Source organism: Brachionichthys hirsutus, chromosome 15, assembly GCF_040956055.1.
Source record: "Brachionichthys hirsutus isolate HB-005 chromosome 15, CSIRO-AGI_Bhir_v1, whole genome shotgun sequence".
Taxonomy (NCBI): domain Eukaryota; kingdom Metazoa; phylum Chordata; class Actinopteri; order Lophiiformes; family Brachionichthyidae; genus Brachionichthys; species Brachionichthys hirsutus.
In genome coordinates, this window is record NC_090911.1 from 7,305,589 (window position 1) to 7,329,798 (window position 24,210).

General features: G+C 41.0%; 2 protein-coding genes across 2 annotated transcripts; one reads left to right on the forward strand and one right to left on the reverse strand.

The window, feature by feature from the left end:
- Nucleotides 1-375: 375 nt before the first annotated feature.
- kiss1ra (KISS1 receptor a) lies at nucleotides 376-7,940 on the reverse strand. The gene is made up of 5 exons (XM_068749300.1): nucleotides 7,694-7,940; nucleotides 5,759-5,883; nucleotides 1,864-1,999; nucleotides 1,474-1,712; nucleotides 376-753 (listed from the first exon to the last, which is right to left on the reverse strand). Exons 1-5 carry the CDS (start codon nucleotides 7,938-7,940, stop codon nucleotides 376-378), a joined length of 1,125 nt encoding a protein of 374 aa, XP_068605401.1.
- An 8,063-nt stretch (nucleotides 7,941-16,003) lies between these two features.
- Nucleotides 16,004-20,770, forward strand: atp6v0b (ATPase H+ transporting V0 subunit b). The gene is made up of 8 exons (XM_068748716.1): nucleotides 16,004-16,167; nucleotides 16,768-16,816; nucleotides 17,290-17,373; nucleotides 17,817-17,894; nucleotides 18,070-18,139; nucleotides 18,325-18,376; nucleotides 18,770-18,960; nucleotides 19,142-20,770. The coding sequence occupies exons 1-8, from the start codon at nucleotides 16,083-16,085 to the stop codon at nucleotides 19,166-19,168; spliced, it is 636 nt and encodes a 211-aa protein (XP_068604817.1). The 5' UTR covers nucleotides 16,004-16,082; the 3' UTR covers nucleotides 19,169-20,770.
- Nucleotides 20,771-24,210: the final 3,440 nt, after the last annotated feature.

Below are 24,210 nucleotides of genomic sequence, written 5' to 3' on the forward strand. Positions count from 1 at the left end.
TTAAAATGGGAGCCATATTCATTGAGCCGCCTCCTGGCAGCAGCTGGTAATCTTCGTGTGACTGCCAATGGTAATTTGCATGCATACACTTGATATTGTGTATCATCCTGTACAGTTAATTGGGAATTCTAATGGCGAGACTCCAATAAAAAGATGTGACATTTATCACCTTTGTGCAGCGTCAGAATCACATTAAAATTCACAGCTGCATCATCATCATCATCACTTTCAGTGATGAGGTGACAGTCACTGCGCGCCCCAGTGGGCACCTTGGTCTAAAAGCCCACTGCATGCTACTTCCAGCTTGAAATGAATTTCATCCATTACCCTGGATACCCGCAATAATGCCATTCTTCTCATGTTCAATTTTCAGATTCAGTTCAGTGCATTGTTGTTCCCTTCTTCTGCAGCAACAAACTTGATCTCAGCATTGGCAGTCCTTGAAGCCATGCTGCTATCTCTGACCTTGTGCGTGAACAGAAATGGAAAGGTTTTCCTGAAGGACTTTTGGAAGGTGGCTCCCATGAATCCATAAACTATGGGGTTGACAGAGGAGTTGGCATAGGACATGCAGTTAGCCCATGTCTTGATCTTATATGTGGTGTAGTTTGGACGGTAGTTTGGATAGAAGGACTGAAATAGGACGAAGATCTGAATGGGACCCCAACAGATGGCGAACAAGAGGACAATCACTACCACCATTCTAGACACTTTGCTTCTGATGCTGATGGTCCGTTCAGACAGGAGGTTGACCTGAGGAGAAGCAGAATTTCATTACACAATACATTTTCACAATGCGTTTCTCCGTTACGTTGGCCACTGGATGTTTTCTGCAGTCTGTGTTTATCCATCCCAAACAGCCAATGCACCAACTGTATAAACATTGTGCGAGCTAGCTGGCGACTGATTATTTTAGGGGCATGAACATATTATATTATAGAAAGTCTAATGAAAGTTCCATCCAGTAGAGCAGGAGGGAGACGCGCGCTCCTGTCAGATCCCCAAACATATAAGTGGAATAAAACTTCTAAACTTTCATGGTGCACATGACTGAGTAGATCAATTCATGACTGTGAAAGCATTCTACAGTAACTGATGTTTCTGTTTAAATATTGTTACAGAAAATAAGGAAAAAAAGATTATTGTTAACTTGGAATCATGTTTCAGTACAAGTCCGATATTCAATCTTCTTTTCGCTGTGTCATTGTTCATAAAAATAGTGACAATAATCCCAAACCTTGATGCATCAGGATGCAAAAACAGAAAAAGGAACTAAAATTTACTGTAAAGCTCTAGCTGGCCAGTAGCCCCGAATGGATTTATTATTAAGACTTTTTACACAATCATTCATTATATCCACAAAAAAAAAGGTTCTTTAAAATATTATCAAACATCTCGCAGAGAAGACGAGATTGTTTTAGTTAAATGTAAACTAATACAAATGATGATATGAAACGCAAACCATTTCCGTACCTGATAGTTATTGTCCACAGGTTCTACAGTGGGCTTGCCGACCCGCTTTACCATCAGAGTGTAGCAGAAGGAAATAGTGATGACAGGCAGCAGATAGGCGGCAACAAACTGATAGAGGATGAACGCCCTCTCATGCATCTTAGAGGGGAATCTCTCCATGCAGTACTGCCTCGGCCCGTACCAGTAACCCTCCTCTATGCGCTGGTACAGCAAAACAGGGGTGGCGAGGAGGAAGGAGCCTGATCAGGATAGAGACTGAGTTAGTCAATGGAGCTGAAATCATGTGCACTTCTTCTCTAATCCTCTACACAGAATGTAAAAAAAAAGAGGAAATAAAATCTGCTTTTAGGAAATGTTAAAGTTACTTTAGATCAAGTGAGCAGAACATACTAATCCAAATGCAGATGCTGACAATCATTGCTATTTTCGGGGTGCGATGGCGGAGGGATTTCAGAGGGTACACTGTGACGTAGCAGCGATCCGCGCTCATAGCCGTCAGGGTGATACAGGTGGCTTGGACTGTCACCTGAGAGAGTGAAACACACACACACACACACACACATTGACTTCACATGTATGTATTAATTCGGCTACACATTATCAGAGTGTCAGTACTCACTGTATCAGCACAAATGTTAAAAGTATTTCATTTGAATATTTTATTATGTTATTCTTATGTTTGTCCGATATCGAATGATGTAGTCCAATATTGGCATTTAGCAATTAAAGCTTGACTGAATGTTTTTAAGTTGAGTCATATCAGCACGTTTTGGGTTTTTTTTGCAGGTTTTTATCGCCGACATCTTTCACGGCAGATACTCAGGATGTGAATCCTGAGCTTCATTGTCATTCCAAATGTTTGCGAGGTACAAAAATACAGCACTAAAAGATTATCACCCGGGAACACAATTTCACTTCCACCCAGCTATAATTGGTAGTTGATCTTTCTGAAGATATAAACCTAATTTGCATATTTCATTATATATTCAAAGCCTATTTTACATAATCTGTAGCTCACAATGTTAGACATTCCTCAAGAGAAGTTCAGTCAGACGAATTATCTCATTTGAGAAGGGAGCAGGGAATACAAGGAGCTCTAATCCGGACAAGCTGCAGTTCAGGGAAAACAGGTCATGTCCAGGGAACAGAGCAAAATGGCTTCAAAACTGGATGCACAAAATAATAAGAATAAATCATAATTAACAAAATAAAGAGGGAGAACAAAGATAGAATACACCGGAGAGGGACATGAATGAAACTTATCCACCATCAAGAAAGGTGAACTCACATCTGTGGAGTTGTTCAGGAAGTGGCGCTTTTTATGTGGACCCGGCCATTACACACAGACGCAGGGGAAAGTGATGGCTCGCTTTCGGTCAGTCATTGGGAAGCTCATTCGTGGTGTGAAAGCAAATTAACCAACAACAGGATTCTATAACAGCTACTACAAATAAATCTGTGTCATGAAATCTGTTCAGGAGGGGGGTGTTAACTGATAAGCGTTTTAATTACTTATGCAAATCCTTTTATAGTCAAGCTTGCATGGAAGCACATCAGCGTGGATATTGTCCCTGACCGAAAAGGACGACAGCTGTTTAAATGATTGGACTGATATCTTTGTTATTTCATGTCTTAAAAGCCGTAGGAGTTACATGTCACAGGAATCAGCCCCGATTACCAGCATCCTTTTCTTCTTGTCCCCAGACCATTTGTGATTAATGTGAAATGCAGTTGATTTTTCATGTATTTTGCGACACCAAAGAGCATAAATAAATATAATATTTCCCTTTGTAGGTGATGATGCACTGGTGACACTGATTAACTAAACGGTCCAATCGGTGAGTTACCAGTCGATTTTTACAGCTTTACTCTTCTTGATCTGTTTGCAAAAAGCCAACGTGAACAAACACCAGACGAAAACAAAAGAAACAAATAATTATTCCCTAGGTCCGGAACAGATGAACCGAGCCACAGGTGTGAAAACAAGTGCATGCGTAGTGATTAAAGGTCAAGCTGCTTTTTGTTTTGTCTGAGAGTGCTTTTAGCACAATTTTAGTCTCTAAGCGCTCAGAGGTTTTTGGTAATGAGCGCTGATGCTCTTCAGCTGGAGAGCATGTGGGAGGGCAGCAGAAGAGGAAATGCTAAAAGTGGCTGTAAGCTACGAAGCGGAGAGGAGGGTGTACCCGTGATAAGTGTATTGAATTAGCATATGAACAAGTCTTTCCATTAGTTTGTTAATGGAGTTCAGCGATGCTTGCTTCAATTAAATTCTGGTACATCGGGAGAATGCTCATCAAAGGCCCAGCACAGAAATGTATTCATTGTTAATCCCATTTTGTAGAAACCCTTCTCTTACATCATCTCACATTATCCGGTAATACATTTTAAAAGCTTGTTCTTGCATTTTATTTTGAGCATTTTAATTATGAATTTCTAAACATAGTGTATTTTCTGTTTGTCGGTCTTCTTTTAACACTTTGTGCATGTCACTTTCAGCTGCATTTTCTGTATGAAATGTGCAACCTGCTCCCATGTGTGCACAAAGATGTTTCGTCTCACATCCAAGAGGCTTCTTCAAGACGCCTCCTAAAAGTTCAGTTGATTTTATTCAACACAGAGATCCATACAAAAATATTTGCATCTTTCAAATACTCCCAGGGTGGTGAAGAGGGAGGGACACGAATGGCATGATGGGAAAAAGAGTCCAGAAGGTGTCTTGTAGTACGTTCCGGAGCAGCAAGCTAGAGCAGGTTTGGCCCCTCTGATCCGGAAGCCCTGTTTCCTGTCTCACAAGATCGAATAGTCTATTGGAGGCGAGGGTCTGCAATCTCTGATTGTCTTTCTAGTTGCTTTTGTCAGTGAGTCTTCTCTTTGTTAGAGGGGGCTTCTTGGCAAAAGCAGCAGGCCTCACATCCGACCCATAAGATGAGTCCAGATGAAAGCACCATCTCTCCCAGGATCCCCAGGAGTGCTTCAGAAAGCTGTACATGACCATCATTGAAAATCTCAGAGAGCAGATGCTTAGAATTAGTGAATTCGGGAAGTTTGATATTAAAGTATTTCCAGAGGAGGCGTTGCAGGGAGTCCTGAAAAGGAATGGCCAATACTTTGATTTAGGGAGGCTGCGCTCTGAAATATAAATGGTATTTTTTTTAATGCACACTGAATGATGAATAGTAGAGAAAATGGTTGAAACAGACAGACTTTTTGAAAAAGCCTCCATTATGAGTAAAGGGGTAAATCTAATATACGTTTGTTTTCCAATGTTTAAATAGATTTTATTCAGTTGAAATTTTGCTAAATAGCTAAGCAGAGTTGCTGTATGGAAATCCCCCAACTTCTGTTAGATCTAATTGATAGGTAACCTCTATATATTTATTCCATATATTCTTGAGTAATCCACAGTTATTAGTGCATGGCCATGTTTAATTATATGCAAAACTGCAAAAATACTCTGGATCTTCATGCCTTTCATTAAAGCATTTATTTAACTGGAGATCATTTTCTGAACGAGCTACATAACAATCTGTTTTTGTTAATTGTTCATTTTTGTGGCAGTTGCTTAGCTTTTTGTTTGTGATACATTTTTTACAGTGGCGGGGGGGGGGGGGGGGGGGGGGGGGGGGGCATGTTTCCAGATTGGTACAGGCAGTTTTTTGTTTCTTTGAGTAACCTCAGTTAAACCCATTATACACTGACTCTATCCTCATCAACGGACATGGCAGACAGCTTTATATTAGTGCGTAGCTAGTGAGCTTAGTGGAACATCTAACTGCTAAAGACACGACCTGTCAAGCCAAATAATTGGTCAATTTAATTCCCCGGAAGTGTTTTCAGGACAGTAATTAGCATAAAAACACAGTTTTTTAAATCACTTTTTAAATCGATGTAACAAAAACAAATGCTATTTTGTGTTTCACTTTTTTGTGTTGCCATTCGGAACATTTTCTTGCCTTATTTTGATTTAAGCTTCAATGAGACGGCTGGTGCTTACTGGATAATGAAATTCTACAACCAAGACCAAAGTGTTTCTTAAACAGCACTCATTTACAGCACAAGCTGTGAGGTCCTAAAGTGTGCTAAAATGCTTTTTTGTAATCTATGACACACTGTCACGCTTGGATACCCCTGGTGGAAAGAAAGCCTTTCATTGTAAAGGTCCTAAATGTCACCACTGTACGAAAATGTTTCATTTGTGGGTTTTCCAATTTAAAATCACAGCTTTTATGGAAATCACAGTGACATAATGCTTTTTTTTTCCCCTAGTTAAGAAATATTAAATTACCTGCTGAAGAAAGGCAACAAATTTGCACATGAAATTTCCAAAGATCCACCCAGGGAGAGGATAGAGGGTGGCGGTGAAGGGGACGCAGCACACCAAGAAGATGATGTCAGTGGCGGCTAGGTTAGCTGCACAGAGGAAAAGCATCATGCAGGATGTCTGCAGTACAGTTCTTGTATGCAAGGTTGTGACACTTCATAACTAATCCAATAACAGACACCACCACACACAAGAGCTAAAGCCATCAATTTGTCCTAAAGTTGTTAAAAATGCATCGGGAACTGTTTCCATCATTGATTAATTCTGAAAGCAAAGCAAAACATCTAAGCTTCCTTTTCCAGTCTTGCTTCTCAATATGATGTAATCACTATCAACGAGAAAGCATTGTCAGTATCTGTTTCACAGTCTGACAACCACAAACACAGTTTGAGTTCATGCACAAATAATTTCAAGGAAATATTTGAAGTTTTTTGTACAAATAACACATGTCAAGGATGATTGTCATTCTTCTATTGCAAGACAATGAGCTTCATCTTAAAACAGGGAAAATGCTCCTTCCTGCCACCTTTGTTCTCATCAGTAATTATCATTCATTATCATTCTATAATTGTATTCACATTTTTGGATGGTTGGGCTGTATGTTGAGGCACCATTGATCTGAGACTGTCACACACACAGTGTATGGAATCCTGTTTTAGAACCAACCAGGGTGAAATAAAGATGAACTAGCATTATTCTGCATCATTTAAATTCACATCGCATGCCTGATATCTAAAGATACGCCTCTCGCTTTGACACACACAGCTGCAGTTAACGGTTAACCTGACATTGTTGCTCTGATCCTGTGTTCCTTTTTTCTGTTAATCTGGCACCACGCATCTTTTTCTATTTGTTACAGCAACTAATCTAGTCATCTTGAGTAAGATGCACAATTGCATTGTAAAGTATGAAAATATTTAATATAATATAACTATCTGGATCAAATTCTTACATACATAGTACAATGTGCAAAATCCTTAATTTAGACTAAATACTAATACCCATATATGTATCTGTGTAAAACACAGATTAATCATTATTATTATTTTAATTCTAATCTTCTGTGTGCAGGTAACATCAGAGCTTTGTGAGATGTGCTTCATTGGACATCAACAGCAAGAATCAATCGCTTCAGGTCAATGTGCTTGATTGATTCTTGTGTCTTGCTTGGCCAGATGTCCCTTGAAAAGGAGATTTTCAGTTTCAAGCACACCTCTCCTGCTTAAATAAAATGTGTCCTTTTAAAATGAGTTCTTAATGCTGTGATTAAATGTGTTAATTTATACAGCAGATATACAGATTCAGTGCTGCACACATAACGTCTGACCTAAACGTCCACCCAGGAAACATCAGATCTATCTGTAGCGATGAGACAACACATGTGCCAAATGTCTTCCATGTTTTCTACATTATTTTCCAATATTTCTAATGATTTTGACAGGTACCTTTTTTAACTTGTTATATTTTTAACTGAATAATCAGCACCTGTTCATCTGGATACAATGAACTCCAAATTCTCACTTAATGGCAGAGAAAGGAAATGCAATAATTGGCATTTTATTCCAAACACCTCCAGCATGTAATCATTTTGCCTGTTTAGAATCATGCATTCAGATTTGTTCTGTTGTTGGAAGTGCATTTTCCAAACGTAAACATCTGTCTTTTGCTCTTATGCTATAAGTTAATGATCAACATGGACATCTCGATGCGCAGCCACATGCTTGAACCTCTTTTTGAACCTCTGCAGGTTGTTTGAACAAGCTATTAGCATGCAACATAGCATTTCTGGATAGATGAAAGAGATATACATTTAGTATAAAATGGCACATTCGCTGATCTGGGATGGCCAGCGTTTGAATCTGTCTCTTTAACAAACTACCACCTCAAACGGAAACTCACCTATGTAGAAGTTAGTCGCGGTCCTCATCTGTCGGTGTTTAGAAATCACATATATTACCAGAGAGTTGCCCACCAGTCCGAAGAGCATGATGAGGGCAAAAAATAGTGGGACCAGCCAGGCATCTGTGAGGAATGGATGCTGATCTCCATCCCCTGCATTATCCACACGTCCCAGAGAGAAATTTGACTCAGAGCTGTTGATCCAGAACTGCTCGGTTGCATTCCAGAGCTCCTCAGAGGAGTGCATTGTGACAGGAGGGATAACCGTAAAGGAGGTGCGAGAAAAAAGAACTGAGGAAGGAGAGTGGATTCGAATTGGATCTGCGGGGTAGAGGGGTGGTTGTTAATCAGGAGTGAGAATACGAGGTATGTGCTTGTGCCGTTTCTGCTGCTGACTCTTCAGTGCCCAAGGCAACACGGAGAGAAGTGTGGAGAATGGAAAATAGGTGAACAGAATAGTCAAGGGAGGGGGGACAATTGCAGGAGCGACAGGTGAATGGAGGTGCAGGTTAGTAAGAGCTGATAGTGGATCAGTGACTAGGAGGCGGCCGTGTCTGACCAAAGCTGGATTTTAGTAAAAAAAAAAGAAAATAATTGGATGAGCAAAAAGAAACAAGGGGAAAAAGTTTGCTAAGTAAAGTCAATGCAATTACAGTTCTTTGCTTCTTCAGATCACCTCTCACAGTATCTGAGCATGCTGTGTTTCTGCCTCCCGTGATAAGTAAGCCTCCGCGTCGAGTCAGACAAATTGCTTCTGTGATCTCGGACATTAAATAGCCAACGGAAAGCAATCTATCATACTCACAGCTTCAGCTTCTTCACCTCTCTGTCCTCTGCTGCAGTTTTTCTCCGTTGTGAGGCTCAAGCATTATTTTCACCTCATATCTTAACCTTCAGAGTTTTCCCTTTGCACAACAGGCAGAGTTGATATTTGCTGTTTTGCCTGTACAGATGAAAGAAGACAAGATGCTGTCTTTAAAAAAAATAAAAGAGGAACAACCTTAAGCATCATGTGTTGTTCATTATCCAAGGGCGTTTCAGCAAAATCAGCCTTGAGCTTTCCTGAGCAGGGAACAGGGGAAATGCGGATGGCTTTATGGCACGAGAAAGACCAAGGACACACAGACGCAGTGGCGAGAGAAGGCACGCACACAGCGAGCGCTGAAAGCATGTGGGCTACAGCATGATTCCTGGTCTCCTAGCAACATTATCCTTCAATACATCAATTGTGAATCTGTGTTCTTATTTTGTTCCGCAAGTAATTACAGTAATGTAACTTCTGCGCTTTGCAGGTTGAACATACATCTACAGAGAGGTAGAGAGAGAGAGAGAGAGAGAGAGAGAGAGGACATTATTTATCCCACACTGTGGACATGCACTAGTTTTAGCAGCAGCAGGGGACAGATGCTGGGGTCTGTTGGCGAGGTAGTCAGCTGTCCATGTTACCAGGTCATGGTCAACTCTAAAGCGACGCAAATATTTTGGTATAATAGTTTATTGAACTCTTAAATTTGTTATTGCAGTTTATACATGCAGGAGATCATTTGAATGTTATTTGAAACATCAAGTGAGCATATAAAAACTTAAAAAGAAGTTAAATGTTAACTTTCCTGGATGTATTAGTCATAAATCTTGTATATAAAACACCAAAGTGTATGCCAACCCAAACACACACTCTCTGTCCCCTTACACACACTGCTCGGTCAGCACGGACTGACAGAGGCAACTATTGTTGCCTCAAGCCAGAGGCGCTTCGAGTACCCCACCTTGCATCATTTGAAAACCTACAGCAGAGTAGCTCGTGCCGGACCCCTGGAGGGAGGGAGGGAGGGAGGCGTCCCCTCTAACCTCAGCTGGCTGATGGCTCCACTGTATTATTGATGACCTGTCAGGCAAGAATCTGCACGTGTCACACTGATAGGCAACTAAAATGCTCGGTAGTAGCCAGTCAGTTTTATTTCTATAGCTCCAAACCACAATACGTTATTTATGTAATGTAAATGTTCTAAACCAATTCACAGAAACCTTAGAAATATGTCTGGACAACCTTAAAAATCTGCATAAAGACACTAAGAACGGCAGGATCCCACAGCAGCGCAGTTAGGCTCAAGCGTTACTCCACAAAAGGGGATTCTTTTTTTTTAAATTAGAATCTGTGCATGCTTTACATCAATCTTAAAAATCTTCAAAAGCTAAATTTGATAATGTAAAATAATAAATTCAGTCAAACAGAAAGCTGTTTTTTCAAGCAGACCAGTTTCATGTTAACTGGAGCGGATAAAATGAGCCCAGGCAATCACAGGTGAAGTGGAGCCTCTTGTAAGATCATGCGGCTATTTTTGTGTGTGTTTTCACCAACAAATTACTTGCTCTGTGTAACAGAGGATGATGATGCACATTTTCCAGTATTTTCTTTTACATATACACGGTAGGTACAATTATGTAGTTATAAATAACTGCTACTTGAAGGGCTTTCAAGTTGATAAGTACGGTGGGAAAATATCACAAAATGCATTCATTTTCAAATGTGTGATCTATTCAGGCCAATTTTGAGATCAATCTAAGACTGTCAAACTGTTCATAGCATGTTTAGTAATGTTTATTTGAAACACCATATGCACAAACAGCACAAATGTAATTAAAAAATAAAAGTTATATGAGAGGCATGCGGTGGTAGAAGCCATAAATACCTGTAGACAGGAAAAAAAGAAAGCGAGCGACCAGAGGAAAAAATATTTTTAATCATCCACATGTTATAGATGATAAGAATGTAATTAAAAGAAATAAAGGAGTAAAGTTGGGTAGCAGCCCAGAGGCAAAATGTTTATAGCAGATTACACAGATTTCAAGGAACTTGTGTACACCATTTTTAGGTCATTTTATAGACTTACCCTTTCTACATACACAGAATACATTATGCAACCATTATTTCACACTACCTCATTCCATCCACCGCCTTCTTTAAATCGCTAGAAAACTCAGCAGCAAGTGAGCCACAATATTGAAGCAGGATATGGATTGATGTGTGGCTTCATTCTGGATCCTATTTTTCATGCTGCCGACTTAGAACCTGAACTCAACAGGAGGCACAGAGGGAGAAATTGAGAAGGAATGGGGCAAATGAGACAGGGGATGAGGGAATGCTGCAGAAATAGAATGAGGGTTTAGAGGTGGGGAGGGGAAAAAATGAAAGGACGGAAGAGGCTATTGTGGGGTTGCTTTGAAGGTGGCCACTGCTTTGCGAGCAGAGAAACAGACGCAGTGGCCAAATAAAGATCTGATTTAGCACCACGTCCAAATCACACCAAAAGTCGTACCGACGTTCACATTAGACAGGATACAATCCGAGACTTTTGAAGATTCTGCAGCTAAAATGTCTGCGGCCTAAATTAATTCTTGTCCAATCTTGTCCTGTGGTCACATGAAATATTGGGCCCAGTGTGAGTATGTGTGTGTGTGTGTGTGTGTGTGTGTGTGTGTGTCATTGGGTGGATGGGAATTGCACCTGATGTCACATGTAAGTACATTCCATCAAACTGAAGAAGAGGGTCAGACATTAGACAATCCCCTGTTTATCAACCATAAACAGTTACCTCTTGTGAGCTCAGTTTGTAACTCTACACAGCAACAGTTCAACTTATTTTTGTTGCCATTAAATACATTTCCTCCAGGTGTTGGTTTGACTTTGGTTTCAACCAGCAGCATATGTAGCATTTACTTGATAATTGTGTGAGATCAACCCTAACCCAACGAATCTCTGTAAAAAAAAAAAAAAAGAGACTAATATAAGAACATGAATCATGCTTTTAGCAGTGAGACATGGGCAGAGGAACTGGAGGCTGAAGCAGAATCGGCGTTCAGTCACTCTGGAACATCACTCTGTCTGAAGCTGAACAGAAATAGCCTGGACTGTTTTGTAAAAGCACAAGGTGATTGAGTGGACTGACCCCACTTACGTAATTCATGTAGTTGGACAAACAAATCTTTTTTGTGGGTGTGAATGAGGAAGCCAAAAAGCAAGCTAGTTTGTCTCTTTAATTCAAGGCCCAGTCTTTTACAGAATCAAAGAGATACAGATAATGACAGAAACAAGGTGGGTGTTGGTAGAATAGTTAACTTGATCAAGGTTATGGCCGCCTAATCTAACAGTGTTATGGCGTTTTTATTTCACACCCAATGTGAGCATTATTTGTTGCATTATATTCATTAATTCATTAATTCATCTTCTTGAAGACAAGGCGATCACAATCGTCTAATATCCCGGGCTGGACAGAAATACTTGGATTCCATGCATAATCTAGAAGAAGAAAAACAAAAGACATTTTTAGGATTAATATCAGTGCAGAGAGAACTGCACTGCTATCATTTAACTCCCCACTCCAGACAGATCAATACATTTAATGCATTTCTGCCTGCTGTTCCCAAACGCTAGCATTCAGGTGGATATATGGAGGATTGTTATCTAAGCAGAATGTTGGATTACACAATCAAGGTGAGAAAGACAAATAATTACCATACATGATGCATTGTAGGTTATTTATTAAAGTATTGGCTTATAATGTGGTGCCCTTTTGGATGAATTTACCATCAATGTTTATAGATTTTACATAGTTAGGAATTTGGCAAAAAAACATTGGCAAAAGCGATGTTGATACACCAGGTCTCAGTCGAGCATTGGCCGGACAGCATCAAAAATATGTTTGATGTGACGGCGTGTTGTTCAGGGGTTGGATAGACGTAGGCATGAAAAGGACATGAAGATCACATCATTACTACATTTCGCCCTTTATTCTCATGATGTCCTGCAGAAAGGGCAGAGTTGTGAATTTTTTTAAAAGTAACGGGAGGATAATACTGGCATTTGATGGGCCTTTTTTTTTTTTTTTTTACTGTAACTGACCTGAATATTGTTTCTACGATGTGTGACTCGTGTCTTGGTTTGTTTATGTTGTTTTAAGTATAATATATTTATTTTTCAAGATTACCTGGTTGGACAAAGGGAACAGAATAGGCTCGATATGGAGCTGGAATTTCAAACAGAATTGTCCAGTTATTGATTTCTGGATGTTTTACAGGGGCTTATGGAAGCAGAGTTGATGAGGCCAGTAAATAATTAATGCTGTGTATTTTTGAGACTTTTAAAAAGGCAGGCAATTTGTGCAGCTGGAGATGGATGGACACATTATTTGTTTACCAAAGGGATGCAGCGTCTGTTGCATCCCCACACATCATTATTGACTCACTGATATCAGTGAGCAATGAGCCATGTGAGGCTTCACAGCACAGACATGCTAGCTTGTGAGAAAGCTGGACTATCTTTGACCAACATTTGTGACGACATGTAAACAGGAGGTATCGGAAATCATGACATTGATGTTTGTATATAAATTGTGTATTCTAGCAGCTCACCACTGCGTTCTTTAACCAGTGTGACAGTATGTCTGTAAATATCAGCTTAAAAAAGGCATGAGCCATGATCCTTTGACTTGATATTAATTGTTCTTTGTTCTGCTTGTTCCTATGTTCCTCGGATTTATCTTGTGTTAGAATATTCTCATGATTTTCATTCCCAATGTAAAATAAATACAAAAATAAATACAAAAAGCACATGCACCTGCTGTGCTCCACTTAATTTAACATGAAGAGCTTCACACAGTCAACTCCAGTCACAGCGTATGCAAATGAACTGGCCGCTGGCGTCTCCAGCTGAACAATAAATGTAATGGAAAGGACAAGAAAAGGATCCCTCATGCATCTATTTATATATCTCTGAGCTGTGTCTCCATAGCGATATTTATATTATTCGTCTTGTACTTTGTGCTCATTGACAGAGGAGAGCATTGGGAAGACTGAAATGGAGCCATGTGCCTCGAATGAGTTGCTGCCACTTAGATGGATAAAAGGTGTTTTGTGCAGTATGCATGCATCAACATTAGGGCTGATCAAGGGCAGTTGTGCAATATGTAATGTTCCTTTAGCACACAGTCATAGTTCAGCAGTTTGCATTATGGGTCTGCTGGAGGAGAATCAGTTCTGAGGTTGGAAGCACGAATGCTTATGTGTGTGGTGCACATCGGAGCATTGCACCTATGAGTAGCAATGTCAATATCAAATAAAAGGTTGATTATCATTGAGTCCACTTCTTCCACCTTTGCATCTGTCTGGTGGTTTTGCATGATTCTTTAAGTTGAAGTGTGTTGAGCCTTCAGGGCCACCATAGAAGCCAGCTCTTCTCTGCCTCTGTTCGAAATCAAGGAACAATTGTTGAAAAAAAAAGAAATCACTGCGTATCGTCACATGCAGTTCCCTGCTGGCGAGGAGCATCCGTGTTTTATTTACTGACATTTTATTATATTGTGTTCTCTCCTCGGGTGTTGGTGATCTGAACTTTAAAAAAAAAAAAAAGAAAAAGTATATAAAGCGATAGAGTGGATGGCATTGCCACCTCACAACAAGAACGTCCTGGGTTCAAATGCACCTGGAACTTTTGTGTGTGTGGTTTGCATGTTCTCCCCTTGCTTCCTTCCACCAAAAACATGTAATAGAGGAGAATTGTGACTAAATTGCCCATAAGCATGAATGTGAGTGTGATTGGTTGTTTGTGATTTCATACTTTTACTCTTAATCAATGAAACAGTACTTTCAGTACTTGCAAGTTCACGGGCAGGCCATTTAATAATGTATTTAGAAGAAGAAAAAAATGCATCAAATAAATTCAGAGAGCAAATAGTGAGGTATTATCTTTATTAAGTTATTTAACACCCAACAAAGTCTGCAAGAGGATGGTTTTCTTTCCTAACCTTTCTTTTGCTGTCCGGTGGTCAGTCGTGACGGTTCTCTCTCCTCGGGCAGGGAGCACCTACAACAACAAAGCATCAAACAACTTGCTGCTCTTTGCTTTGAGCTAATGAGTGGATTTTATGTTTTCTGTCTACAACCATGCAGGATTTCGGCAATACAAAGCAGGCTGAGCAGCAAGCTTTGAACAGAGAGGCTTTGAGGTACAAGGAAATACTGCAAACATGCCAGTATATTCACAATTTCAGCAAAAAGGAGAAGTCATTTTCCTCAAAATGACTTTCCTCAAAAAAGGCAACATAAAAACATTTTAAGAGGCTGAGAGATGACTGAGGATAACACCAATTTAAATGTCATGTCACACACACACACACACACACACACACACAATATTGCATTTTTTACAAAGGCATGGGAGAAATATTCTCTTTACTGCTGTCGTCATAGTGTTTCCTACCACACTCCACGATTCAGTACAAGCTTTGTTGTGAGCATCTTGACAATAAAGAAAGATTTTCCTGGCAGAGCAATGATCCAACAGGTGAGTCACCCAAAACAATTCAGAAATAGTTATTTATTTGTGTACAGCGCTGTGCTTATTTCTTCTTCTACAGGACCTCAGATCTGTATTATGTAACCTTTCCTCTTTCGAAGGTGATTTTTGTCAGTGATATGGCACAAAGCATGTCTTGCATTGGCAAATCTGCATCTAGATAAAAATAAAAATAACAACAGCTTCACATTATGCTTAATGACGGTGGGAGAAATAGTGAATAATAGATCAAATGAAGACATGAAATTAGAATCCAGGCCTTTACCTTTAGAAATGTTTGTAATGGTTGTGGCTATGTCTCCATCTGGTGGATCATAGTTCACCAATCAGAAATATAAAAAGGCAAAAAGTGAGTGAACCTGTCTTCAAACAAACACGAAAGGGTATGAGGTAACATGATGTAGAATGGAGTCCCTCCACCGCCCCCCCAGCTGAGATCCTGACAGCATGTTCTCACATATTCAGACAGATTACACAACCTTTTCAAATTAGATGAACAGATCCAGAGCAAATTCTTCTTCTTCAAGAAGATAAATGAATGAATGAATGAATGAATGAATGAATGAGTTTTTTGCATGGCAGAATGAAATACAGAAACATATCTGTATGGGGAAACTATCCCATCTAGCGTCCTGACTAGCATTGCGACTCAAATGGGATGCGGCCTTCAAGGACGCATTCGAGTAAAAAATTTCACTAATTTCTCAAAAGAATTATCGTTACAAAATGTGTATATATAAAAATAAAATAACTTGCTGCAAGATGAAATAACATTGTTCTTCATAGTGTTGGTACGAAGTCGTTAAGTCAAGGCTGGGAGCAGAGAGAAACGGAACGCAGCCTTCCAGACACCGGGTCACGTGCTAGCGAAGCTGGATCAGCTGACCTCGCTCAGTCAGCTTCTCCTTTCGGGCGCTGCTCGTCGACCGACGGGCTGTTTTAACGCCGGTATATCGCTATTGTAGAGTTACTGACTTCGGATTGCACATTTGAGCCGAAGCCGTTGTGTTTGCTGGAGCAGGTTGGGCCGCCGGATCGATGCTGCTCGAGTGGATGATGAACGGCCACGCTATTCTGTACACCGGGGTCACTCTGGCCTTCTGGAGCACCATCCTGGTCGTGGGTAAGATCATTGTCGGGATGGCTTGTCAAAAACAGTTACATTAATGCATCTCTTAGATTTAGACACATGTTCAATGCGCCTATCTGAAGTGTGTTTGTGTGTGTGTTTGCTCAGTGGTAATCGATCGTTTGAGTATTTCGATCAAACAGTCAATCTCGCAGCCAGGGTTAGGTTATAATTTAGAAGAGAAGCTACGACTCGGTAGCTCATAGCTAGCCGTTTGCAAACGACGTGGCCGCGCTCGAACGCCGGATAACAGGGTGTGGACTCTGCGTTTACGCGTGAAAATATGTCACCGGGACGAGTTTCGGAGCGGAGCCGGGAGCCGCTGCTATTTCTGTAGTTTAAATAATCTAATTTGGCTATGCTAACGTCCCAAACAGGAACTGCAGCAGTTCTCACGTGAGAGAACGGAAGGTCTTTGCGTGACGTCAATAAACGCGACTCTGTTTCACTGTATGTTGCTTCAGGGGGGGGGGGGTATATTAATAATATTAATGCACAGACGTGTTGGAAATTATTCCCCCCCCCCCCCCATATGCACCAAGCTGTCTTGTATATTATCAGTTAGAGCTCACCGTGTTACTTCTGATTTCACAGGTCTCTGCTACACCATATTTGACCTTGGATTCCGCTTTGATGTAGCTTGGTAAGCAGCCCTGACATGAAGTTTCTGCCTGCAGATTAATAAACACAAATAAAGGAACTACCGAAGGCCTTCTCATCAGTTCTCCATCCGCAGTTATAAAATGACGTCGATCCTCCGTCGTTGCACACGTTTGAGAATGCTGCTGGACTTCCTTAGATGAAACCAGAATGTCAGAATGTGAATTATAATTCAACATCGCTGCTAAATTGTTGCCTTTCCGGTATCGCTGTGCAGAGCATGGCACTAACTTTAAAACACGAAGAGGGACGTAAGCTAACAAACTATGGTTTCATGTTTCGCAGTTAATACTGTTTTATTAAATTTACACTGTACATTTTTTGTAGAATTAAATAAACACCAGACTAACTAAATTGTATTGTTTAAATTGGCTGAGGCAAACTTTCTTTGAGTTCAATAACACTTTGTTGATCAGTGCTTTGCTGTCTTCATCAGCTTTAACTCTTTGCTTGCAGGTTCCTCACAGAGACGTCCCCGTTCATGTGGGCTTGTTTGGGCATCGGTTTGGCCATCTCTCTGTCTGTGGTGGGAGCAGCCTGGTGAGTTTAAAATGATGGTAAAGATTAGGGTCCGGTGGAACAAACTGGAGCAGGAGACGCAAGAATACGCAAGCCAATGTCGGACACTCGAGGCTCACAACACTGTTCAGCAAAAAAAATAGTGGTACAAATGTGACATCTGTACTAGATAGTGACTTAATGTGATGTGGATCGATGTTTCCATTGCCTTTCATTGCCATGGCTACCGGTTGATCTTAGGCCGATTCTGTGAGTGGGACGTTTTCTCAGATCAGGGAGTCTGGGTCATAAGTCAGTCTTTTCAGTTTAAAGATAAACCTAATTTTTCATGGTGCCCATGCCTCCCATGTGCTGGAGAGGCGCCTTTAAAAACGAGACAACTGTTTTATCTTTCTACTTCTTTTCTGTAATGCACCTGTGACTTTGGATGCTGATTATGTTGTGCTTTCTGTCCTTCTTTCCAGGGGGATCTACATCACTGGCTCAAGCATCCTTGGTGGTGGTGTCAAGGCTCCGCGAATCAAAACCAAGAATTTGGTCAGGTAGTAAATGTGATGTTGTATTTTCCTCCTCTAAATTACTTTCTGTGTTTTCATGCTTTTTTCTTGTATAATATAATTATCTTTTTTAATCCCTGTGAGGTTTGTGAAGAGCTCACTCTTTAGTGACTCACCAAACTCAATCCCTTCTCTTAATGTTTTGTATGTTTCCCTCTAGCATCATCTTCTGTGAAGCTGTAGCAATCTATGGAATCATCATGGCCATTGTAATCAGCAATATAGCTGAGGTAAAGAAGAACATTTTTATTGTCCATCAGCTCTAAAATGATGCACATTGATTTTTGTCTTTTAGAAGTGATTTCAGATAAGAGCACTGAACCCGCGAATAAAGCAGCCCTTAATGAAAGTAGTTCACAGAAGGTTGATTTCAACGACAGACCAATGATGGTTGTTTAATCTTTTCATCTTGCAGAACTTCAAAGGAAGCACCCCTGAGACCATCGGAGCGAAGAACTACCAAGCTGGTAAGGAAACGGCAAGAAAGCTACACAAGCGGAAAAAAAAAACTGCAAAAAATGTCAACAAACTGAGCAGCAAATAAAGCAGCGCTAGAAAAAGTTTGGATGGATGCTTGGTTTGATCTGGTTTGGTTTAAATCTAAAGTGTTATTGAATAAAAGTGAATTGTTTGATATATCAAGAAAAGAGATTTAACAGATGTACAGACCCCAAGTTTACTTTTTTTTTCTGCAAAATATTGTACAAAAATTATAAAACTCTTAATGTTGTGAGATTTATTATAAAATGAATTCTCACTGTCTAATTTCCAAACCATTCCAGGGAGTTGGCCCTCTGCTGTTAGATACGCTGTGGGTTCGTCATGGCGATCTCTGACTCGGCTTATTTCTGTCCTGCAAGGTTATTCCATGTTTGGCGCTGGTCTGACTGTGGGATTCTGCAACCTCTTCTGTGGCATCTGCGTCGGCATAGTGGGAAGCGGCGCAGCGCTGGCAGATGCCCAGAACGCCAGCCTCTTCGTGAAGATCCTCATTGTGGAAATCTTTGGAAGTGCAATCGGCTTGTTTGGAGTCATCGTAGCTATTCTGCAGGTAAACGAGACTTTCTGCGCTCAGTGGCCTGTTGTTGATCGACGTTGATGAAGATATCTGAAGCGGAGGAAGCTATTAATTTCACCAGAGTGCAGATGGATCTTCGTTGTGTGGATGTGATGTTCTGACGGCGAAATTTTGTTGTAACCAGTTTCCTCTTTTTTTTTTTTACTCCCCCCAGACATCGAAAATAAAAATGGGCGACTAGAAGATGCGTTCACAGGCTCAGAAGATTACAAAGTCACTGCTGGAAACTGGAGGAATTATTGTGTAAATACACCGTAAATTATTTAAATGTCTCTATTTGCCTGGGATTGCTTTTAACCACCGTTCATGGAAGAGTGGCGCGAAGCTGTCAACCTGCCTTGAGAGGAACGCGAATGTTGTGCGAGAGGATTCCTCATCTGTTTCCTGATGCCAGCCAGTTTAGACAGCTACTCAGAATACAAGAGTTTCATGCAAGTTGAAGTTTTCTGACCACTCTTAGATGAACAATGAGTTAAAGCTCGAGTATTGGAATATATTTGTGCGTTTGTGTGTGTATGCTGGACTTGTGATCCTGTTCTCCTGTTAAGCATGAGGGTGTTTTACCATTCGTTTTTTTTTTTTACTGTAGCCTGGTCTGTCGGTTTGTTCTTGTAACTCTTTGCTAAAAACAATTGGTCCTTCATCCGGGCTGTCATGTGAGTACAGGATTCCTGCTGTGAAGTTCAGGATCTAATAAGTTAAAGTTATCAGACAAATCCCGTTTAGAGGCCAAGCACCGTCAGATCGCAGCAGCAGATCTGCTCAAGCTCATCCTGTCATTTAATTCAAGATGTCTTGACCTGGATCCCATCCTTTTCAGCACAAAGGGTTATTGTGATATTGTTAGTTAAAAGTAAAACTAAAACATTGTGAATGTGCAGAATACTTGTGTTGTCGGAGTTGATTTGTCGAGAACGGATAGGGTAAGTGATTTATCGAGAGGCTTACACGGAAACTAAACTACTCGAGTCACACTTCAACCTTCTTTTAGAATGGTATGTTTATTTTACAATACAGTGAACGCCACATTAACAGTTACCGTTCACTGTAGCATCGCCATCGTGCATAACGGAAGATTTAGGGAAGAGGATTTCGTGTGTAGACTAGTAGTCTGCGTGTCGGAATAAGATCTATTGGTTCCTGCACATAATCAACTCTACAACGTATAGACTTTAAATGTCCTTAAGTTAGACAAATATTACTTACAGGTCTGCACAACTGGAGTGTCTGTCTATTATATAAAGCTTGCTTGTTGTCCATCTTAACATAAAGTGTGTCCCAAAATTTATAACATGACATTCCATGAAGGGGCAGTTTGGTGGTTTATAGCGAGTGATTTTTGTGTGTGTGACTTGAAATGATAAATATAGTTTCCTGCTACATCACAAGACAACATTGACTCATTTCCTTCGTGCAACATTCCACATACCATATCTAGTTGTACATTTTCTTAAGTCTTTCCTCTGCCCCCCCCCCCTTGAGTTGTGAATTAGTGTAAACCTTTTAACTTTACTCGGGGGAAACTGGATCATCGTTGATAGATCTAGACCTGACCTCCCAAAGGCATCTGAGCATCGAGATCATCTTTGACAGTTTTCCAATGAAACCAAGAAGGAACCCTGAGATTCTTTTGAACCAGGCTCTGAAACAAACCCCAGGTGTTCAGTCACTGTTGTTGAACAGCGTGTGTATTATATGTTGATGTGATGGTGATGATGATAATGACAAAATGCAAATTGTCCTTATGGCTTCATCGATGTCATAAAAAAATAAAACAATCAGTTAAGATTTTTTTGCATTTGCTTCTTTCCTTTGAAATATGAGATGTGACCCTGGATTCAGATCTTTGTTGATTTTCCTGCACTGTTCGCTTTCCGCCACCAGGTGGCGCAGGTGACCACGAAATCTGAAAATCAAGACTGTCATCCTAAAAACAATGAGTTTCCCGCTGCAGAGATGTTTTAAAGGAGACATATTATGAAAAACTCACTTTTCTCATGTTTCTACACAACTATTATAACACAAAAAGAGCAAAATAAAGTTAATTGCCTGCCTGCTTGCTATTTTGACAAAAACCTTTACAGATATTTCATACAAGTGTCTGGGAATGGCAAAACCATGTGTAAAAATAGTATATGTGATCTTTAAGACATTTTGTCATAACACCAAATGGAAGTATCGTATTCACATCATCATACATATAATCTTAATGTGTAATTAAAAGAAGTATGTTGGTGAGCCTTAAGATAATTAGTTGAATTGGAAAAGTGAAGCAAACACAAAATCACACTGAAGACGTTTAGGATGAGGCTGTTCAGGGCAGTGCAAACTAGAAAACGAGGGTTGGGTCTCGCTTGTGTATTTGGATGAAGGGGCTTTGTAACATCTGTACACAAATATTTGATAGTAGCAAATATTAATTTGCTGTACTTAATCAATTATTGAAGACCAATCGAGTACAGTAATACAATGAGATGCATTGCTGCTGTGATCTAAGGAACAGCCAGGAGAAAAATATCGGACCAGCTTCCAAATGAGCAGAACAAAAAAAAAAGAAAACGAGTTTCCAGCCCGACCAGGCTTCCGTAGTCAGCAGGAGCGGAGCGGAGGGGGGACCTGCTCGCCGCCACATCCTCTGGAGTCTGAGCATCCCCCCCCTGCCTTCATAATATATCCTCAACAAAACACAGCGGGATGATGGAAAACCGTGATCGCGTCTCTCTGCTCACCGGATCGCGGTAGAACGTCGCTGCGTCGGAACAGGACGCGGCTCTCGTTGCTCTGCGGTCTGGGCTGAACCTCTCGCTGTTAGTCTGTGTGTGTTTCATCACCTAAAGATCACTGACAGTGCTTATTTTTTCCTCGGATGCATGCAGTCAGCGGGGCGTTGAGTAGAGCAGCGGCGCGGACTGAAGCGCTCGCTTCGCAACATCACGGTAAGGCGCTCCGCTCCGCTTGTTCTCTGCGGGACGCGTCGCTTTCACACTTTCCTTTGTTTCCGTCCATACATGGTTCCTGCCATCCCGCAGCATTTGTTTAAAGATGAAAATAATCGCATGCGCTGCCATTTACACTTTTGTTATTCTGTGCATCTCCACAAACGAGCAGCGTCTTTACACTAGGCTTGACTCAGCCCCCCTGCGCTGTCCCCTGTGATAAATGAAGCATCCCAGCGCACAGTGTCTGCTTGTGAGGAATATTCAGACAATTTTGTGGTTTTAAAAGCTCTTTAACTCTTACTACTCTACTACAGCTGCCGGAAACTGCTGGTTCTAATTAAATAAAGGATGCAAAGTGTTTTTGGCTGCAGCCTCTTTTTCGTTCTACGCTCTGATTGTGGCACGCAGAGCATAAAAAGAGGAACCGATGAGCCCAGCCAGCGTTACTTGGGGGAGGAAATGAAAGAGACCGAGGAGGTGGAGGATACTTCTTCATCATCATGCTTAACCTAACCAGGCGTTTACACAGAGGCTCTGTACCCCAGACCCTAATCCAACCTGACATCGCTCTCATTTGTGACACGCTATCTCTGTAGGGCTCCGGCTACAGAGGCCAGAGAAATGACCGGACGTGGGACTCCCGCACTTTGTGCTCTTAACTTCCAGTTTGTCTTGTGTGTTATGTGTCTCATCCTGTATGTACTTTATGATTCCATTTGATTCTTCGCTGTTAAGTCATTTCATCCTGTCATGGTAAACCATTGATTTGTTACTTCCCCAAGAGCTTTTTTTTGTGTGTGAGTTTTTGTGTTTGTTAAAGGATCTCGGTGGGTCAGATACCCTCGGAAGTATCGTCTTACCTGATTTATATTTAGTTGTTGATTAATCTGCTGACTGATTTCTGCATTCGTAATCTGTGAAATGAAATCCGAGTCTTTTCAAACCCCAAATAACCATTTTTATTTTAGATAATGAGTGTACTATCACTGAAAGAAATAAAGCTTTGCTTAATCAATCACAGTCTTCTTTCCATGAATGCTGTTCTGATTGATTCCTGAATGACCCTTTGGAGTTTCCAGAAGCGACGAGCTCTCGGCGATGTTTTGATTGGTGCCTTTTAGAGACAGATTGTTTTCGAACCTTTCATGGAAGCCAGGGAAGATGTTTCTTGTATCATGAGCTTGTGCAAAGCTAAGGAGAGAGGCGTCGGATGTCTTTTAACTCTCTGTAAGAAAGGAAATGAGTCAAGATGTCGTATTCATTCATTCATTTTCTGTAGGGACATACGAGGGATGGGGCACACGCATCGCCTGTTAACCTACATTGCATGCTTGTGGTGGTTGGAAGAAGTGGGAGGACCCGGAGGAGAACGCAAACAGATGTGTAAACTTCACACGGAAAATGTCTTTTAAACCCTGGACGTTCTAGATCTTCTTTTGTTGTCCCCAAAATGTTACCCTGTGTTGTCTCGTCATCGCAAACCATTTATAAAGGACGGTTTGGACAATTAGTAAAGACGTCCTATAATTCAGACTAGCTGAGCTGGTTTGTGGACCCTGTTGCAGGAAGTGTCTTACCACTATTTCACTGCGGGCCAGTTGTTGTTGAGCGAGGACGGTGCCCTTCAACCGCACCTTTTTAAATTCACCTGCTTTAAATTAATCTGGTTTTCTTGACTGGAAGCACAATTAGACAGCAGTGGCCTTAAGCCGCATGTCACACAAGTGTATCAGTCCAAATCCTCGCCTCACTCCGTCTGCTGACAGGCCTCCTCCTAGTGAAGCCTTCCTTCCGCTGAACTACTTCATTTATTTCTTTGCTCTGCTGCCAAATGAGCAGCTGGATGAGAGAGAGAGAGAGAGAGAAAGGGTGAGAGACATAGAGAACAAGGGAAGAGAGGGAGTGATGCTGACATGGTCCGCTGTCGTCTATGGATCTGTGAAGCCACAGACGGGACTTTGTATTTGCGTAAGGCGAGAGCGGCGAGGGCCGCGTGGTGAGAAACAGCAGATGCAACGCTGGAGCAGAATTTCTTTAGGGGCTTTCAGCTTCTCGCGTAACATGATGATTGCTTCTCATCAAATGTCTTTAGACGCTGCGGCCGCTGCTTGATTTCACCTCGCTCTTCTCCGTTTCGTCTGGCGAAACACAAGCGTGACAAAGCAAAAAGGGAGCGGGACCTTTTAAACAAAGCGGCCCTCCTCAGATCAAAGACAGTTGAGAGGCAATTTGATACGAGTGGAGCTGATAGAAGAGAGTTTGTTCCGATCTGACTGCTTTAACT

Bases quoted from the DNA above. Each gene is read 5' to 3' on its own strand.
- kiss1ra (XM_068749300.1), bottom strand. From the start codon at position 7,940: ATGCACTCCTCTGAGGAGCTCTGGAATGCAACCGAGCAGTTCTGGATC. The intron at 2,000-5,758 runs GTAATTTAATAT...TCACTCTCTCAG, and splicing joins TTGTTGCCTTTCTTCAGCAG to GTGACAGTCCAAGCCACCTG. The intron at 1,713-1,863 runs GTATGTTCTGCT...TATCCTGATCAG, and splicing joins CAGCATCTGCATTTGGATTA to GCTCCTTCCTCCTCGCCACC.
- atp6v0b (XM_068748716.1), top strand. From the start codon at position 16,083: ATGCTGCTCGAGTGGATGATGAACGGCCACGCTATTCTGTACACCGGG. The intron at 16,817-17,289 runs GTAAGCAGCCCT...CTTTGCTTGCAG, and splicing joins TTCCGCTTTGATGTAGCTTG to GTTCCTCACAGAGACGTCCC. The intron at 18,140-18,324 runs GTAAAGAAGAAC...TTCATCTTGCAG, and splicing joins TAATCAGCAATATAGCTGAG to AACTTCAAAGGAAGCACCCC.